Source organism: Pyxicephalus adspersus, chromosome 11 (assembly GCF_032062135.1).
Source record: "Pyxicephalus adspersus chromosome 11, UCB_Pads_2.0, whole genome shotgun sequence".
Classification (NCBI taxonomy): domain Eukaryota; kingdom Metazoa; phylum Chordata; class Amphibia; order Anura; family Pyxicephalidae; genus Pyxicephalus; species Pyxicephalus adspersus.
In genome coordinates, this window is record NC_092868.1 from 16,789,880 (window position 1) to 16,810,947 (window position 21,068).

At 37.4% G+C, this 21,068-nt stretch overlaps 1 protein-coding gene across 2 annotated transcripts in view; it reads left to right on the plus strand.

Annotated features, from left to right (window-relative positions):
- The window catches only part of MYBPC2 (myosin binding protein C2), a 63,446-nt gene that overhangs the window by 17,760 nt on the left and 24,618 nt on the right, over positions 1-21,068 (plus strand). For both annotated transcript variants that reach the window (XM_072425410.1, XM_072425412.1), the window contains 13 exons: positions 1,523-1,600; positions 2,155-2,303; positions 3,352-3,469; positions 5,256-5,298; positions 11,458-11,517; positions 11,801-11,979; positions 13,175-13,307; positions 14,732-14,856; positions 16,081-16,186; positions 16,319-16,485; positions 17,560-17,725; positions 18,985-19,091; positions 20,265-20,294. In XM_072425410.1, coding sequence (XP_072281511.1) covers positions 1,523-1,600; positions 2,155-2,303; positions 3,352-3,469; positions 5,256-5,298; positions 11,458-11,517; positions 11,801-11,979; positions 13,175-13,307; positions 14,732-14,856; positions 16,081-16,186; positions 16,319-16,485; positions 17,560-17,725; positions 18,985-19,091; positions 20,265-20,294 — 1,461 coding nt within the window. The remainder of the gene's footprint in view (positions 1-1,522; positions 1,601-2,154; positions 2,304-3,351; positions 3,470-5,255; positions 5,299-11,457; positions 11,518-11,800; positions 11,980-13,174; positions 13,308-14,731; positions 14,857-16,080; positions 16,187-16,318; positions 16,486-17,559; positions 17,726-18,984; positions 19,092-20,264; positions 20,295-21,068) is intronic.

A 21,068-nucleotide genomic window follows, 5' to 3' on the forward strand; every position in this document is an offset into this window, starting at 1 on the left:
CTGGACTCTGTATATTAATTGAGGTAATTCCCCCATATTCCTGTCCTTCAACATTCTGAATTTCCTTTTATGTTCTGAGAAAAATAGGATTCAGTATAGAAAATACAACAAAACAAATCTTTCCAGTTTGTTGACAACACTAATAACCCTTCCCCACATTACCCAAAACTAGGCAGAATAGTTTGGGTTGGAGATCAATTAAAATGGAAAATATAACAGGATGTTGAGTAATCAGCATCCTGTGCTCTCAACTGCTTCAAAAATCTAAAACAAAATGTGCTTATGAGTATTCATCACAGCATGTATACATTTAGATTTGTAATATATCGAAAATATACAAATTTAGTTTTCAAATATATATCTGCTCAGTTGTTTTGGTAAAAAATAGTATAAAAAACCCACCAGATAGATATAAAATGTAATGATCTATAATCCATATTATGGATTCTTAAGGTACATTAAAGGATCTCTGGTCACATCCAAATTTATGGTATTGCAGTATGGTCTCATCAGATTTGAGTCCAAATAAAAAACTTGGGGATATATACAGGTTGACAATCAATAATCCGGCAACCACAGGACCTGAGGAGTGCCGGATTTGTGAAAATTCCGGATTTTTTTTTATACTTACTTTTACACACACCAGTCTTCCACTCGCAGCACCGCCGACATCTGGCACAGTTCCAGGGAGCAGGTAGCAGGGACATCTCAACGTGTATTTAGTTTAGCAAGCAGGACCTAACATCTGTTTCTGCAGAACAGCGCCATGAAAACATTAGTGGTCAAACAGTGTACTGCAGTCCCTGTATTGAAAATGCAATCCAAAATTCATGCAATACTACAATGGCAAACCACTCATTTAGTTATATTTAGCAAAAAGTGGAACCTAAATGAAACTGAACCCAAGGCAAATACAGATTTAATACATATCCATAATCTGTTTTGTCTGCTAAAGAATCTGTTTTTTTGTTTAGCCAGTGATGTGATTTACTGAACAGATAAATAAATGTATTTTACTGGGGTTGATTTACAAAAGTATATCATTTTTGTAAATATAGTATATGTGTAATTGTTTAACTTTCCCTCTCAAAGTGAAGATTTACTTGCCAAGTGAACATGCTTTTCCCTAACAAATCAACCCCATTTCTTTGAGATTCAGAAAGAGGAAGCCATAGACCTCTACCAGGATATAAGGGCACAGTTGTTGGACTTTGCCGTGTGACAGAGTTAGATAAACCCCAATACTGGTTAAGCAGAATTTGAAACCATTTTATGTTTAGAGAATTTTAACTGGACGTTCAGCCTTTTTGGGGCTCCATGTTCAAACCTGCTCCCAGAGTAATAATAAAAAAAAATATTTGCATGGTTTGCAAATTTATAGGGGGGGGGGGGGCAACCACCAATACCAAGATACCCGCATAAATTGGTCCTACTTTATTGGTATCAATAAATGGAAATTATGCATTTCAAATTTCCCCCAATTATTTCACTGAATTTAATATTTTTGATATTTAAATTGTAGAAACAAATCCAGAAGATCGTGCTCCAGAACTTACTGGGCTGTTTCTGCAGAAACCAGATAATGTCTCAGTGGAAGCTGGTAAGTATTATTAACCATATGTTAAAGTAGATGTAACAGCTAACTGGATTACATGTAGTTTGCTAAAGCACTGTATTTCATGAACAACTGCCATTAATTTTTTTTAAATAAAAAGCTGCTTTTACCTATTTTCTTAATTTTGTTGATTTTTTTCAGGCCTATTTCAGGCACTTCTTGTACATACAGCTTTAGCTGCATATTATTGTGCTGAATGAGCTTCATGTTGGTGACAAAAGTGGACTGTGTCTGTGCAATGTGTTTTGTCAAGACTTCTTGTGGCCTCCATTACATTTTTTTTACAGGCATCTAAGCAAAAATGCCTTACAGTGTGAGTGTATGGTTATATATCTAAGACATTCAATTATTAAAGAAAACATTTTAGGGGGTGGGACTGATGTGAATGTTGTATGCACAGAAAATAAATATGAATAAATCTACTATTATAGATGTATTGGTTCAACTGGTTATTTAAAACTTAAAATTCATAACACGCTAGCTAAAATATTTTACACTAACACATAGAAATGTTTATTAGAATAATATTTCTTCTATAGGAAACGATATTGTTCTAAGTGCAAGTGTTGATGCCAGCCAGCTGGCCGTAAAGCCATCAGTTAAATGGTTTAAAGGCAAATGGCTTGAACTGGGAAGCAAGAGTGGAACTCGATTTCAATTTAAGGAAAATGTTGAGAAAGAGAAAAAGGTAAGGAAACACAAAGAATATAAATATATTAAATTATATATTAAAAAGGTTATAAATGAAAAAAGGTACCTTATTTTAAAATGGTTAATGGTTAAAATCAGCCATACAGTATTTTATATATTAAGCATTTATATAGGTTGAAATGAAGTTTTATTTAAGTAGTAATGTTTATCTGTAGACACTGTTAAAGTATGCTACAAAGAGATAATAAAATGTAAACAATTTTACTGGGGTGTAATTGCTTTTTCACAAAAAAAAAAAAAAAAACAGCACTCATTCAAAACAGCTCCTATTCAAACATATGCTGTGATGACAGTGGTACCAAAGAAGATTGTAAAATTACAATAAATAATTAATTGATTTGAAGTATAGAAAACACAAGAAAAAGTATAGAAAACATCAATAAAACATTTATTTATTTATTACCATCATCTGTCCCCAATCATTCCCCAAAAATTAAAGCAGCACAATGTTGTCCTCCTCCAAAAAAACAAAACAAAAAAAAATGCGCACCTTTATAAACCTCTTGTTAGTGAATGGACAAAATCTAATCTTGTATAAAATATTCTATAGAAAAATGTAGAAATTTGAAAGGAAAATGTACACACACACATTAGGTAATATACAGTATCCCAGTGCAATTGTTCACTGCTATGGATATATATTAAACACAAACTATAGATTTACTCATTTACTTTAGATGAACATATAGATCCATGGTAGCTTGAGCCTTTGTGACATTCAACACTTTTTTACTTGTATCGAAAGTAGAGGAAAAAGGGGTTTTTTTTGTATAGAAAACACCTAGCAATGAATCGCCCCCCTAAGTTTCAGCTTTACTTAAATTTGAGCAAATTATAACACAGGAATTTGAATTTCAACTCAACACTATTTTTTTTATTTTTATTTCTGTCAGTAATAAAAAAAGATGACTTTTACTACCTAATCCAAAACAAAAAAAAAAGTTGCTAGAGTTGGCCTGGAATCAAATGAAAGTTGATGTTCTGCAGTCACATTTACATATGAAATATGTATTGTTTCATTACAGATATACAATTTTGAGCTCAAAATCCTGAAGGCAATTATAGCAGATGCTGGAGCTTACAGGTGTGAAGTGGTTTCTAAGGACAAATGTGACAGCTGCAATTTTAATATTGATGTGGAAGGTATGGACATGTAACAAACAGCTTTATTAAACACACAGTTTACACTTTAAGAGCCTGACCAGGCTATGTGTTTACTTTGAATGCAATACATTGTGCAAAAAAATGAACATCAAATTAAAAAATTGTGCTGCTGCACCATTGAACAAAGCTGTGAATGGAAGTTTACACATTGAAAGTGATTTTACCTTGAGTATATAAAATACATTTAAAACGAAGCACTTGAAGACTAAATTGAAACAGATGCAGATTAAACCACTGTGGCTTTCAAAACGTGTTGACTGCCTATACTTTAAATTTAGTTTACAGGAAACACACAAGCCTAATTATATTTTTTCCACTTGGAACATGTTCCTAGATTGGCCACTGGCACAAACATTTTGAGTTCATATTTTTTTATGATTGGCTTAATTTGGTTTCTAAAGAACAGAAACAAATGATAGATGTTTGTGTTGAATTTCTGCTTGACCCAAATAAAACAGTAACACTACCTATCAGCACAAACTCAAAAGTAAAATTAACGATGCTTATGAAAGAAGATTCTATGTACTCACCTTTCTGGAATTTTACAGTAGTTCCACTAATTGGTGAACCCCAGGCACTGTGATTACCCACACAAAAACCACTGTCTTATACTACCTCCTGCTGAATGCTGTGGTTCCCCCGACCATCTCATACATCCCGTAGTAATATACAATCCAGAGTGATTTGTTTCATCTGAACCAACTGTGTATTTAGAATTGCTGGTTTATTGTTACAGATATTAAATCTTTTGTTTCACTCTCTAATAAATATAAAATAAAGCCAAGACCAAAGCCATACATGGACTCACACATGGTGCAGCCAATCTGTAATTACAGAATGCAGTGTATTCTTTGAATGGCTAGTAACTGGGTAAAAAAGAGGGCGTACAAACAACAGGAAATAAAACCTGATAAACTCCCAAAAATGCCCCTCAACCACTTAAAACAGCTAAAAATGCATATAAACATCTTAATATTTTAATAAGGTGTTTGGAGTGTTTATGAGTTTTTATAGGATTTTTTAATCTTTCACAATGAAAGATGTGTTTTTTTACAGCCCATCAAGAATACACTCTGTGAGGACTGTTCTGTTGGAACAAAAGAAATTTCAAACTTGGGCCTTTAAACGCAGAGTTCAAACACTGGGGGAACCCTTGGTGTAGACTTAAGCTGCGTACACACTTCCAATTTTTATCGTTGGAAATGAACGAGGAACGAACGACGAACAATCGATTGGGCAAAAATCGTTCGTAAAAAAAGTAACCAACGACGCCGACGAACGAGGATAGTCGTTGGAAATGAACGACCGGACCGGCGGATCGGATTGGACGACGATCGTTGACCATCTATCGTGTGTTCGGTCGTTCATTGATCGTCCATGGTCTGAGCATGCGCGGTGAACGAACGTTCACTCACTTCCTGTGGTGCACATCACTTCCTGTATCGTTCAAACGATCGCATCTATCGTGTGTACAATATCTGCGAACGATTGTGTCGTTATCTGTATGTACAGGATCGGTGCTATACGATCGTTCGCAGATATCGTGCAGGATCGTTCGTCGTTCGTTTACCAACGATAATAATTGGAAGTGTGTATGTAGCTTTAGTCTTAAACAGTTTTGTTTTTTCAGTCTAATCCCTTCATTCCAAATTTAGGTCATAAAGTTACTGCTCTGCAAATATAGGAGACATTCTTATATATCTTATATATATTTTTTATGTAAAATCTAATGTTTTTTACTTCCATTTTAACATTTCTTATGTAGCTGCTGCAACAGAAGCAAGTGTTTTAGACTCTTTCAAGCGGACGTAAGTATACATTTTGTTTGATCTCTAAATAATAAGGCAAAGCAATGGTAACTATGTGTTACTTTGCTGGGATAGTAATTTTGCTGGGAAATAAATTGTAATAGACAGACAGGATTGCCAGATTTATAAAAGGTCAGATCATTTTTTTTTTTATAAATGTATTTTTTTTGAAAATAGCAAGTTATACCAAACAGCCAATACAAACAAAATAGAGAATATACAATTCTACACAGGAAAAGAATATACAAAATGTAATAAAAAAAAGAAACACCATCAGTCCATGCGATTGGTAACTTTGAGTCCATATTTAACAGTTCTATAGGTATACAACAGTGAGAGCTCCATAAAATATGCCAGACTGTGCAAGAAGAAAGATAGCATTGCAAATAGCTTAACACTAATAAGTTCAGCAACCCTTTATTATGTCCCATCGGGTACATTGTGCTAGTGTTAACAGAGGCTCCTGTCACCAGACCCAGTGTTCGAAGTGTATAAATTACACAACATATAAAACATAGACAAAGGAGGACAGGGAAAGGAAAGACATAGATTAGGAGGAAAGACGAAGTAGGCGAGTCTCATTCGCATTGTAATGTTTACACCCCCTTTACCAGTTTGGTTCCTGTATGTGTTCTCAAATACCGGTACTAGTATCCTTAGGTGGTAAATATTTGGGAGTGTGAGACTACGAGTCCCAAGGGGTCCAGGTCATATTGAATTTATCCAGATGATCTTAAAGGCGAGCCATTAACTGTTCCATTAGTTGTGCATCTTTGATTCTAGTAGGCAAAGCCAGAAGGGTTGGGGTGGAGGTGGACTTCCAATTGTTGGCTATAAGGCATCTTGAAGCAGTTGGGATATTAGTTGTTTGGTGGGTTTGGAGAGTCCCTGGACTGGTAAACCTTGGGGATGGGTTTTTAGATCTAAAGAAATGGGAACCCCAAAGATCTCTTTAGGAAGATAATTGACCACATGCCCATATGGTAAAATACAGGGACAAGACCAGAAGATATGTTGTAGGGCGCATTCCAGAAATATATCGCAGGCACAGGTTGCTTGTGGTGGGAAAATCGTGTGGAGAAGACCCATGGTGAGGTACCAATGCATCAAAATCGTATAGGAATTCTCTTTGTAAACTGTACAAAGTAAGCTCTTTTGAGCTTGCTGCCACATGACTTTCCACAAATCCAGAGGAAGTTCCCTGCCTATAATGTTTTCCCATTATCACATGTTAGAGTATTTAAAAATGTGGGTAATTGATTCAGTTTGTAGTATTTGATATATCTCAGATACCAAGCTCATTTGGGAGGGTCAAGCCCCCCCCCCCCCGCACATACTCATTTAAAAGAGTTTAGAGCTGGAAAGACCAGAGCAACTGGTTAGCAACTGGGTTATGTGTCTGATCTGCAAGTTACTGTAGAAGGACACAAGTGGGATTTCAAATTTCTGAAGGACCTTCGAGAAGGACAATAGTCTGCGAGTGCATGGATGAACTATCTGCTGAAAATGAAAAAGCAAGCTAGCTTGCTAGGGCCTAACCATGTGAGGTGTAAAGCTGTATATACTGTATAGGAGCTAAGGGAGTTTCATCTGGTAGCTGACACAAAGAGTTCCATAGTAGGGCATTGGGGTGGATTGGGGCCATCAATTTTTTCGGGACTGTGTAGAACTGCAAAAGAAATCAAGGTAGCGGAGCTAACAGCTCTGCTCACCTGATTGCTCTTGCAGCCCTAGCATAACTGAAGTATGTGTTCTTGGATGAAGAATCTCTATCCAAGAACACATAAAGAACAGCAGTTCATCTGCAGTCACAGCAGATTGGAAGCACTCGCGTCCCTCTTCCAATTAGCTGTGACCGCAAAGTTCCCACGGTCACAAGGCTGAAAAGTACAGAAACTCCATTATGAGTTCATCTGCAGTTCTACTGCCATCCCCGGGCCCTAGAGAGTAATTACCCTCTAGTGCTCCGGGATCGCAGTGGATTCTCATGTCTGCATTCATTCTTGCAGCCCTGGGAATCCTCCTGTTTGCTATCCCCGGGCACTAGAGGTTAATTAACCTTTAGTGCCCGGGATTGCAGTGGTTTCTCAGGGCTGCATTCATTCTTGCAGCCCTGGGAATCCTCCTGTTTGCTATCCCCGGTCACTAGGGGTTAATTAAACTCTAGTGCCCGGGGATCGCAGTGGAACAGCAGATGAACCCTCAATGGAGTTTCTCCATTGAGGGTTCATCTACAGTTCAGTTCCCACGGTCACCGGGCTGATAAGTGACCGTGTCGATTTAAGTACAGCCCGGTGACCATAGGAACTGAACTGCAGATGATATCACTATATGCTGATGATGTAAATCAGCGGATTATGTAAATCAGCTGTGACTGCAGATGAACTCTCAATGGAGTTTCTTCATTGAGAGTTCATCTGCAGTCACAGTCATTGGAAGCACTCACGTGCCTCCAAACAGCTGTGACCGCAAGTTCCCACGCTTCCCGGGGTGTACTCTATCAATAAGTACAGCCCAGTGACCGTGGGAACTGAACTCAGATGAACTCTCAATGGAGTCGAATATAGGGACAACCCAAATGCAATTACCAACACAAGTTACCGGTAGTGTAGCAAATAAATGCAACAGCTTAGGTAAAATCGACATCTTTACCAGGGCTATAAGTCCAAAGAAAGACACTGGGAGCGTCTTCCATTAAGAAAAGGGAGTCGAGATTTCTCTAGTTGCATTTGTAGAGAGAATTACATTGCGGGCTCAAAAACGTCCCCAAACATTTGATCGAGTCCAATTTACAATTAAATGGGTGGGAATAATTTTGTAGCTCCAGAGGATGCTAAACTCATCCAACACCCTATGTAGGTTTGGCAATAATGAGTAGATTAGTAAGGGTTAGGAGCACATCATCTGCATAAAGTGATATAGTAAAGGTTTTGGTTCTGATAGGAACTCGAGCAATATACTGAGATGTAGGAATGGAACATTGACTGAGGAATCAGGGGCTCCTCCAGCAAGCTGTTAAAAAGTGAAACCATTTGTGGCACCAGTATATGTTTGACCTAGGGCTTTATTTAATGATTGAACCTCTTCTCCGCTAAAGGGTTTAGTACTTCCACAGCTGATTGTTCCGGGGCGGGTATGGAACAATAAGGTATTCATTATGTGTGATTAGAAAGAAAGAACATCTCTGCCTTGTGAATTATGTGCCCTGGAGTATAGTAAGTATAATAATCATTAAATACAGTATGTGTGCAATAGCCTCTGGGTCATAGTGTAGCCTTCCGGAATTATCATAGTGCTTTTGTCTGAGATATAGAAGGGATTGTTCAACTTCATCTAAGTCAAGTTGTCCAAGTTGATTACGCAGGTCCACTACTTAAAAGTAGGTGTATGCGCTGCACCAAAGGAGCTAAAGTTAAAGATTGTTCAAGCTTCTGTAGAGCTTCTGGAAAGTAAACTGTGCACGTTGTAATAATTTGTCCTTTTTAAGCCTAATGGATTCTGAAATGCCCTGTCCTCTAATAACCACCTCATGGGCTTCCCAAAGTGTGGAAATTTGCAACACAGAGCATCAGTTCTCTAAAAAGTACCTATCCAGAAAGTTCTGGAGGGCCATTTTGGTGGGAGTATGTTTCAGGAGGAAATAATTTAAACACTTCCTAATATTTTTAGTTGTACAATCTGCTAATAATGAAATGGGTTCATGGTCTAATGGTCTGACCAATTAATCAGACAGGCATCTAGGAGATTAAATTTATGTAATAGCCTGTAAAACCTGGCTAAGACACGGGAGGTGGGGGGGTCAAGTTGTTGAATCCGTTCAGAGCTGGTCTAAAGAGTATGTCTAGAGGGAGGTTGAAATCACCTGCTATTAACAAATAGGTGTGTGACATGAAGCTAGCCTGGGAGAGGATTTTCTCCAGAAAAGTAAGTTGGGAGAAATTAGGGGTAAAAAAAACTAGGGCCAAGAATACTAGGGGATAGTGCCTTTTGGCAAAATTCAGTGTACCCTCCTGATCAAGATATGTCTCCTGTCTGAAAGCATGGTCAGCTCGCTGCCTTTTTAGTTCCTGTAGGAGCATAGGATGAGAGCATTTGCATTAGAATTCAATCCTTTAACTTTTAAAGAAAAATACCTTGTCATGACCACAGTAGAATAAGAATGTATGAGCCAATGCACAGACACAGCGCCAGACCCAGCTAAATCCAAACCTATAAACCAAGGCTGCCAAAACCCTTGAACAGTGATCAGAGCTCACCATAATAAGAGAAGGGGGCATATACAGGGGGAGAATTAGGAAAAGGGTAGTTGAAAACACATATGGGTGCTTTGTACATATGGGGGAGGTAGGAAGAGAGGTACCATAAGAGAGGGATAAACAACAACGTACAAATGTACATTTGTACAAATGTACAAAGGTACATAATACCCGAAAATATCCGATCCAAGTCGGAAGGAACCTTACCCATATTCAGGGATCCACCTGAGCACAGCTATGCCTGAGACCAAATAGAATGAGGACAGTGGGGTGATCCCTACAGGATTGATGGGGGGGAGGGGGGTGGTTTGCAGGACTTGCAGAAGAAGTCTTTTAGTAAACACAGCTTGTGGGTGATTGCTCCAGAAGTTAATGAATGTCTAGGCCCCATAAAGTTTTTTTTTTGTGATTAACTTACAGTAAAGATTTTATACACCACGCTGTGCATGCATGGAAATGTAAAAATAAATAAGATGTTGAGACAAACCTCTGTCAAACCTCTGTCCTAATTGCATTTTTTAAAATAATGTACCTATTCTGACTTACATAGAAATTCAAATTAAGAACAAACCTACAGTCCCTATTTTAGTATGTAACCCAGGGACTACCCGTAGACTGTGATTAGCTTGTGTCACAAGTCCATTCTAGCTGTAGATCTGCCAGGGTGTAATGGGTTTGCTGATGGTAGAGAAGAACCAGATCAAGGGGAATGCTGTTGATTGTGGATTACTTGCCAATCTGCCATGGGGACTGTGGGTAGAGGTTCCCATCTTGAGATAGCTGGGCACGGAGAACCTAGGTCAGGACAGAAGCATGGGAAATCCTCCGGATGCTTGACTGTTGCTGATCTACCAACCCTCGGTGCTGTTAAACTAAAGGGGAGCTTGACAGCGTTGGAGTGTAATCCAGGAAAATTCTGTTGATTTCGATAGACCACATGTTTCTAGTGGTATGCATGATTTCTTACTTTAGAGAGAAGTCGTGGACTCTACAAATATCATGTGGGCGAGACGGTAGACCTTGGGGCCTGAGAGCCCCATGAGCTCAATCCAGCTTGATAGGTTCCGCAAGGAAGGGGCTTCCTAGGACATTGTTGAATATCGCTTGTAGGACCAAAGGTAAGTCCCCGGGTTGAGTGGCTTACGGTAATTCCCTGACCCTGATATTTTTACTTTGGCTCCTGTTAAGGTCCTCAACATGTAGCTGGAGGTCCTGTATAGTAGACGTCTGAAAGGTAAGTTGGGCCTACAGATGTATAACCAGGGTTTTGGTGGACTGTAAAACCCTATCGACTGTATCCATTGGCAGATAGGGAGCTGTGACAGCCACAGGAGTGGACATAGGGCTTGATGCATTTGGCGGACTACCTGGCGCCATCATGCCCTGGTCAGCCGGAGATCCCAGGCTGGAAGAGAGTGGCGAAGAGTGCTTTTTGTAGCAGCTTCGGCTTCAGGATCCCGAAGCTCAAGGTTCCTTCTGCTTCTTTTTGTTCCCCATCTGTAGTGGTCTTGAAGCTCTGTGTATGCCGGGGAAAAGCAGGTTGGTGCTGAAAAGGAACTAGTGTGCGGCCATTCACACATGTTGGTGAACCTAAAAAAATGATCACAACCTCCATTCATTTAAACAAAGTAACTAACCAAAACTTTTAAAATGCCCATCAACTACCATAGATATACAATGGGGATGTGATCGCTATTTTAAAGTGTTGTTCATTTTTAAAATGGTGAATTCAAATGCTAGGTTTTGGAGCTTTCTTCTTAATAAAAAGGGGGGAAGAAAACATTTTTGCATATTTGCAGACAAACTGCACGTCACACATGTATGTGAAAAAATAATAATAATAAAAAATGTGCATATGCATCAGTTTAAAATTTTAACAAATGTAATGTTTCAATGCTTGCAGAGGTGAACAAAAAGATGAAAATGCTGGTGAGCTTGACTTCAGCGCACTACTCAAAAAGAGGTATGTAAATACAGAATATAGACAAGACATGAAGTAAACAAAGCATGTTTTATAGATGCTTGAGTTTACCTGATTCCCAAAGGTATTATTTCATTAGGAATAATATATAAATGTATTTATTATATAAGATAAATAACAATGATTTGAAATATTTAGTAATTGAAAAATTAAAAAAAAAAAACAGCAGCCACTAAAAACTATAAACAGGCTCAAATCCCACATACCTTTAGTCTCAAAGTCAATCTGGTTTTAGGGTGTACTTAACAAAAACTCTGGTTTTTAGGGAAGAGAAGAAAAAAAAAGAAGAGGAACCAGAGGGAATACCTCCAGATGTCTGGGAAATTTTGAAGAATGCCAAACCAAGCGAGTATGAAAGAATTGCCTTTCAGTATGGCGTAACTGACTTAAGAGGCATGCTGAAACGTCTTAAGAAAGTAAAAGTTGAAATAAAAAAGAGTGAAGGTAACTTTTTATAAAAAACATTGTGTGAAAAATGCATAATTTAACTTGTTTACCAATTTACTTGTTTGCTCTCTTGATAAATAGCCAGTGGGTAAAAAATGCAAGCTGAAACAAAAAAAATCTCTAGCATGGTTGTATAGAATGCATAAAGGGCCAGTCTGCCTAACCAAATATTTTATGTCTGGGTGGACAATAATCAGATGAATCTCCCACCGACCTTTAAAACTAGAACATTGTAGGCATTGTTCTACCAAATTTCTAGTCCATCTGCAGGAAGATTGTTCTTTTGGCTTCAGATATGGAATCTCACTACGGCAGTTTTTTAATGTAATAATATATTCAAAATTAAAAACAGGGAGTGTGACCCATAACAACTTTAGTGTCCATGATTGGTGACCAGACCATTAAACTGGGTACAGAATCTCCTAAATAGAGTAATTGACTGGTATAATTAGCTGTGCTGTTGTCTTCTTAAAGGTGAAATATAAATGTCTACTGATATTTAAGTTGCTTTAGTCTAAATGACATTCAAACCTCATTTAAATTTGCTTTGTTATTTACCATAGTGGATGGAACTGGATGGATCAGATAGTGCAATACAGGGAAGGTATACACAGTTCCCTACAATATAAATCTGTTATATTGCAGATGACAATCCAGCCATCATTGCTACTTCTGAAGAAACTCTTTCATGTATTAGTGCAGCCCTATTAACTACTCGATACACTAATGAAGGACGTTCAGAGCACCAGAGCTAGACAAGAACAAGAGTCCATGTTTATCGAAATTCCTTCTCCTGACTACAAGCGCCTGCTGATCCCCAACATGTCACCTTTGCACAGCAAGTTTTTCTCCTCTCATTATCCTCAGGAGCAGATGACTTAAAAACCCATAATGCCACGTCAAACCTGAAGCATCTCAAAAGCATAGGGATAGGAATTTTACCATGCATTGAGAGGACCCACTTGAGGACCCATACTACATGATGAAAATAATTTGTGCTTATCACTACTCTTATTAACATTTTACACCTTCCACCTCCAGAAACCAAAAAAGAAAATTTCATTATTCCGTTCCTAAAATAATATTCTAACAATCAATAGAAAAAATAGAAAAAGCACACAAAACAAACATAATTAGCGACACTTATTGAAACAAATTATAACAATTTTATTCTACTCTTCCTGTTTTCAAGCAATTACAAAAAAACTGGAACCGTGCTACTCAGTGGACAAAGGCCACAGGATCAAAATGTTTGTAGAGGTTGCAAACCCTGATGTTGCAATAAAGTGGTTTAAGAATGGTCAGGAGATCAAGCCTAGTGCCAAGTAAGTAACAGTAATTCCACATTGTGTGCACCTAATGGCTTTTAAACCCTGATTTGTTTTAATGGCAGAAGTAACATTATACCTATTCTACAAATTTCTTTGCAATGAGCAGAGTTGAAAGAGAGACCCATCAGGAACATCCATATAAAGACTGCTTACAGTAAGGGCACAGACATACAAGGCCAGACACAATGCATAAGTAGAGAGAATAGACATGACAGGTTTTTAAAACAGTAGCGCCTGCACAGAGGCAAAGTTTCATGCTGAATTACTGCACAAATCTCAAATAAATAAAGAATACATATGCTGTGTTTTTTTAGACAACGTTATATTATCCTGGATTTCAACGTTACGGATAGTGAGCTGTCCTATGGCCAGTTTAGGCTTAGTCTACAGGGACTGTTTCCCATCGTCCCCTGCATTCCAAAGGACTAATCTACACCTGGACGTTTCCTTGAGACACGTTTTTAACGATAACGCTCCTTGCAACCTTTAAAAATGAAAATGTAGCTACGTTCATATAGTTAAAGTGGATTTCAGCAAGAAAATACTAATCACAAAAATGTAGCTAAAACACCAGAAAATGTGTCAAAATCAGCAAGTAGAAAGCATCAAGTGAAAGTAATAGCACATCAAGCTGAAACACTGCATAATAGACATTTAACCAATTCAGTTGCATAATCAGCACTTATACCTTAGGGTATGTACACACGTCAGATAATTCTCGGCCTACGAGCTGTCTGGCTTGTCCATGAACAACAGAAGATAAACAGCTGTAATGGGAGTGAAGTGAGGAGAGCGCAGCGGGGTGCCGCTCTCTTATCCTCCCCCCTCCACTCACCATAGAACAGAATGCTCATTTATTCATCTTTCAGTTGTTTGTTATTGAAAATAATCATGAAAGATCCTTTTTAAGGGCAATAAATGAGCATGTGTGCATAGCCTTATTCTTTAATTGGTGCTACTCCTTCACTTTGACTGCCTACATTTAGGGTGAATTGATATTGTTTCACCACATTAGTGGCACCCCCTTCAAGTTCACTGAATTTTTTACACTTTAAGGACTACGTTACATGTCAAGCTGGCAAATGTAAATGTTAGAATTTTAAAATACCAACTGGCTATATTTTCTGTGTACATGGAAAACTGAGCTTATATTTGCCATCTCTAAAATTCAATGGTATCATATTAATGTTGTACATTTTTTAAAATATATTATATATTTAATTAATAGGATCAAGGTACTGCGTGGGAGGGATTAGTGAAATATATATGTAATATTATCAGTCTAGTTTATTGTGCTTCAATGAGTTTGAATAACCATTCCAGTTACTGAAGCTTTATAACTGACTTAGACGTTTTATGCCTTATGCCTATAAGTAAGCCCATTTGGCCTCATAAATAACCCATTTATTCTTTTACAGATTTGTGTTTGAGAATGTAGGCCTAAAGAGAGTATTGACCATTAACAAATGTACCCTGGCAGATGATTCTGCTTATGAGTGCATGATTGGAGATGAGAAATGTGGAACTGAGCTTTTTGTCAAAGGTAAAGCACCTTTTTGCATTAAAATTCATAAACTGGTAAAACAAATAGCAGATAAGTAGTACCAAATTGCGTTTAGTATAGCTAAAGTGAGTTAGTTCTGCTATTTTATATAAAAATTTGTGTTTAGTCCAATAATTATCAAATGGGTGAACTATACATTCCAGTGGATATTATGGGACAGTACGAGATCCCAAAATGTCAGGCATAATATTATTATTATTAGCCAGTATTTAAATATCACCTCCATATTGCGCAGAGCTTTACAAAGTCCATTGTCATATCACTAACTGTCCCTCAAAGGCTCATAATCAAATCTCCCTACCATAGTGTTAGGTCATTAACGCAGTCTAGGGACAATTTCTGAGCGAAAGCCGATTAACCTAACTGCATGTTTTTTGGGGATAGCCAATAGACATAGATACTTCTTGTTTTCTCTATAGATATAGTCAAGGTCTACCGGTGGGAAATTGCCATAAAACTGATACAATGAATACATGACATAATATTGCCTAATGTGGTTTATACCACAGATGGGGGGGGGGGGGGATTCAAAAATATTTTTGTGGCAACGTTTAGAATGCCAAATCTGAAAGCAATGGGGCTTTGGATAGAGTTATGATACATTCACATTTGTGTCAGGAATTAGCTGGTGCTTTTTAATTTTTAATGAAATAAGAAATAGTGATTTAGACTGGTATTGCTTACCACATAGAGTAAGTATGGGGCCATTTTACTTTGAATTTCAAACTGTCGTAGGGACCTAATTGTGGTTTTAGTACAACATTGCAGCCATTTTATTAGCACAAGGGGAAATAAGGTCCAGCTTTCCTAAGAACAATGATATAAATTGTATAAATGATGGTTCTCACTTGAAATATGGGGCCTGAATTATTAAAGCTCTCCAAGGCTGGAGAGGATACACTTTCATCAGTGAAGCTGGGTGATCCAGCAAACTTGGAATGCATCTGGTCCAGGATTTAAAACATTTGCTAGAAAATAGCAAATTACTTTGCAAAAATCCATTCCAGGTTTACTGAATCACCCAGCTTCACGGATGAAAGTGTATCCTCTCCAGCCTTGTACAGCTTTAATTAATAAGTCCCATATTTTAAATACCCTATTGTAATGTAGTAGGTGTGCCTTTTGTGAATAATAATATAACCTAAATAATGTCAGCTCCTAAAAACCAATCCACTTCAACAAGGCTGATTTTATTCTGTACAGAGCCTCCTGTAACAATTGTGAAGCCACTTGAAGATCAGCAAATGTTTGTAGGAGACAAAGTAGAATTGGAAGTAGAAGTGTCAGAAGAGGGAGCCCAAGTTATGTGGTATGTTCATTTTGCTAATTTCCTTTTCAACATTATTTGTTTATACTATTCTCTGGTAGCATTTCCTAAGCTAACAATTGCCAAGTTTTACAAGGTGCATTTAATGTACCTCCATTTTTTTCTCTTGATTAGGACAAAAGATGGAGTGGAGCTAACGCGTGAAGAGACCTTCAAATACAGATTCAAAAAAGATGGGAAAAAACACATTTTGATTATTAATGAAGCTACTAAAGAAGATAGTGGACGTTACCAAGTGATGACCAATGGAGGAAAGTGTGAAGCTGACCTTATAGTTGAAGGTATGGATTACTGATTTAAGAGACCTTGCTAAACTGCACATTTAATGAATACTTACACGCATATAAGCACACACACACACACACACACACTTGATATTAAAGAACTTAATATCAAAAGTTATTGAAACCAACAAAAACAATACATACTTGAAAATTTGAATCACTGCCCCTGATTCATCATTGAAATTCGCGATCGCGGGAAGCGCGATAATACGCGCGACCCGCGATCGCGGATTACCGCGGTCCGGGACTCGAGTGCGCGCGTCCACTCTCATCCTGAATCTGCCGGCCGGATTCCTGCCATGCGCAATTTAATGCATGATCGCCAGTAAAAAGCTGTCGGATAAGCGCGGCTCCGTGCGCGAGCTTTTCCGGTTGTTGAATAGCGCGATCGCGCGCGATTCCGGATCGCTAATACGAATGCGCGACCGATAATCCGATTTAGTTTGATGAATCAGGGGCACTATCTTAGGTTATATGTCAGATAACTTAAATAATTTAATGAGCACTATAAATACATGGCTGTTCTGTTTTATTGAGAGGGAGGAGAATTGAGTGGCACCCTGCTGGGCTCTCCTCTATATAAAAGCACAGACGTCATTTTGATTGATGGATAATGTTGGGGACTAGTGTACATATCAAATTTTCGCACTAGATGAGCATGACCGCTTATTTTGGCGATATTCATCTGACATGTGTAGGAAGCTCTCTGACAAATTTTAAGGAAAGTCGTGAGGCAGGCACTATATTTTAAAACCAGGACAGGAATGGCAGCTCACTTACTCTACGAGTGGAAGGTCTGTTTAAGTTGTGGGTAGAGTTAGGTTTAGTAAACACAATGGTTTACTGGCTGAGAATACTTGTGACTCTGTTCTCTATTACCTCTCATACTAACATACCTTGAAGGCCAAAGAATAGGCTAGAGTGGTGTAGAAGTTTTAGGAAAACCAAATGCGCTCTTATATTTGTTGTATTGTATTTTTAACTTCATAACGTTGGTGCCTTTGTAAATATCACATGCTTTTAAAAATATCACCTTACAATAAATTCTTGGTAATTTCTTACTACTTTTAGAAAAGCAACTGGAAGTCATACAAGACATTGCTGACTTGACTGTAAAAGCAACAGAACAGGCTGTTTTCAAATGTGAGGTGTCTGATGAAAAGGTCACTGGCAAATGGTACAGGAATGGAGTAGAAATCAGACCAAGCAAACGTTTTACTATGACCCATAAGGGCAGGTACGGTTTTAGGCATTCTGCAACACATTTTCTACAGAGAAGTACTTTAATGTGTAGTCCTAAATGTTAAGCTTATATCAACCCTGTAATAACCCAGTAAAATGTTACTTCTTCTCTAATCCCTCAATTGTATTAGAAAAATGTAGAGCTACATTTTTTGTGCCTTTAATTCCTGCCTGAAATTCAACTTGAAGAGGGGATGTCTCAAAAGGATGACAGCGCAAAACACTAGCAAACACAAAAACAAAAAGGAAAAATGCGCACAAACACCAAAGCAAGCCTGTAACAGAAATTTAAAAGCTACTATTGCTGATCTTTCCTTCTGAAAATGCTAGTTATCTGGATGTCTCTGGTTTCTCCTTCTTAATCAATACCCAAGTGAAGTCAGAACATAGTCAGTACACTATATCTGCATATTTGGTATAATTCGGTACAAAAATCAGAATGATGAGTGCCTGAGGTTTTGCACAACATGGAAGTTGTAAGTACTATAAGTAGGCTAAGTTGGTTTGTAATATGCATCCAAGTAGTACATACATAAGGTATGGGCAGCATGATAGCTCAGGGGTTAGCACGCTGGCCTTTGCAGCACTTGGTCCTAGGTTCAAATCCCAGCCAAGACACTATCTGCATAGAGTTTGCAGGTTCTGTCTGTGTGAGTTTCCTCTGGGTACTCTGGTTTCTTCCCACCTCCCAAAAACATGCAGTATTGTTAATTGGCTTCCCCCTAAATTGACCTTAGACTACAATAATGATATATGACTATGGTAGGCACATTAGTTTGTGAGCTCCTTTTAGTGACATGACTATGGACTTTGTACAGTGCTCTGTAATATGATGGTGCTATATAAATACTGTATAATAGTTATTATTAACGTAGAATAATCAAAGGAGCCACTAAGTTCTCAATAATATATAATAAATGATTACATAGTGATATCAAGCTCACCTCACAGGTTATCTAATTGTTCAATCTAGTTGTTGGTACATGTAATGCAAGGGCCAGTCTAGTTAAATATATATTGATTCTATACATTAGGTAGGTGCTCATATTACATTTTGGTTTTGGTAAATATAGAATGGTTGTGTAAAACTTTTAGAGTGGGATGACAACATGAATGATGACCCTTACATGTATTTTTGAGACATTTTTATAAAAGTCAAATAAATGTGAAAAATATATTAGAGGAAAACTGTATATTCTGAATAATTCTAAAAGAAAATCAAGTTATGAAGAAAACATTATGTTTGCTTTACAGATTTCATAAGTTGGTGATTGATGATGTCCGACCAGAAGATGAAGCTGACTACACATTTGTCCCTGATGGATTTGCTTTGACTCTGTCTGCTAAGCTCAACTTCCTTGGTAAAGTGAAATGTACCTTAGAACATATTGGACCATTGTGTTATGTTTGTATGATTTATCTTGTTATGTCTATATAAATCTCAAAGCTAAACGTTTTGTTGTTTTACCCATAGCATATATTAAAGAAGAGTTTGAATGTTTAATTTATTTTTATTGAAATGTTTACCATTATTTATAAGAAATATGCATCTATAAATGAATACTGGCTGACAAAGCAGAGAAATATTTTACAGCTGTCTGGGCTGTGGTACATGTAAAAAAGTATGTTGACACTCCTCCAAATTATTGAGTTCAAGTGTTTCCATTGAAGAGTACTGGAAGTATGCCCTTCCAACCCTTTGCCAACTGTCAAGTTGCCATAAAGAAGATTTTAGGTAACTACCTACTGCCCTTGATTTTGGAAATGGGATATCCAGCATAGTGGGATGTTTAGGTGTCCACATACATTTCACTGTATAAAGTACCTAAAAAGCCAGTAGGTAAAAAAATATATATAACATTTAAACCCCACATCATAAACTATGCTACAGCATGACCAATGATATTTCTGGAATAATGTACAACTACACTTGCAGCATTGCTCCTGCTGCACTACATTGGTTAAAAGATTTCTATGGTCTAGGGTACCATTAAAAAGCACATTTACTTACCAAATACCTCTCTCACTTTTGTCAAGTTTTGAATAGATTAGGGAAGGGTAAGAAGCTGTGAATGATGTATATTGTTGCCTGTACACACACAGGGACCTCTCCATTTGTTCTGGTGCCAATTGTCTAATTGTTACAAGGATTACAAGGGAAATCTTGAGTAACATTCCCTTACTTTGAAGCACACACATCAATTCTTATTCTGAAGCCGTTACCTGCTGAGGACAGTAAGGGTACCACCTTACTTACCTTACAACATTCTGTTGCTCTGGCAAAAAAAGATGACTTTTGAAATAGGTAGGGCTTTTTTTTAACATATGCAGTGCAGTCAGTAAAGACGGTTGACAGAAGAGAAGGCAGGTATCTAACTCTGCAGGTACTGATTCAGAAGCTGACACATTGAATACCTTTAACTTTAAGAGTTACATCCTATATTATAGCTTTAAATGTGAAACTGTTTTTCCGCATTGACTTTTTTATAACACTTGACTTTTCTTACTGAAAATGTATTGTCTCCTTTTTTCAGAGATTAAAATTGAATATGTCCCTCGTCAAGGTAAGACTCAATTAGTTGTTATTAACATTATGCATAACTTATGTATTTTTGAAAAGGTAGAAATCCACACTTTTTTTATTGACTAGTATTCTCTTTCCATGGTTTCACAGGTACGTTTTTCCTCTACCGTATTTATTTATTTAGAGTTGATCTAATCCTTGTACTGTTTTCAAGATGTTGCAATAGAGTCAGACAGGAATTTAAAATTTTTATCAATATCAGTTTAGGTTGACAATGTTAGATATAGTCTAATAGCATAAAATTGGCCCTAGATTTTTTTTAAAAATATTATTTACAAAGAACTAATAATAAAAAAGTATTGTAGTTACAAATAAAAAATGGGTAAATAAGGATTGACAGAAAAAACATTTAAAAACTAACAAAATAGTAGGCAACATGCAGTCAAATTCAGAAACATCAAATCTAAATGTCGGAAATACAGCAAAAACACACAAAAAACAGTGGCATATACTGGTTCTGAAGTGAGTATATGGCTTGCTTTTCCATTCGTATTATAGATATAGATACAACTAGGGTTTGAATTGCAATATCAAGCTCCCCAGCGGTAACCCCCGAGTATGACTGAGTCACACTCAGGTTAGTTAACCACCTGGGCGTTACACTGATGTCTAGATTTCTGTTCCAAAAGCGTTACACTGTTTTTCATGAAATTTTGTTTTTTAAATTGTAGACCTGTAACTTACAGAAATATGTCCAAACAGGGTTCTAGTAGATATCATGGATATAAAAAATGTTTGAAACACACAATCATGT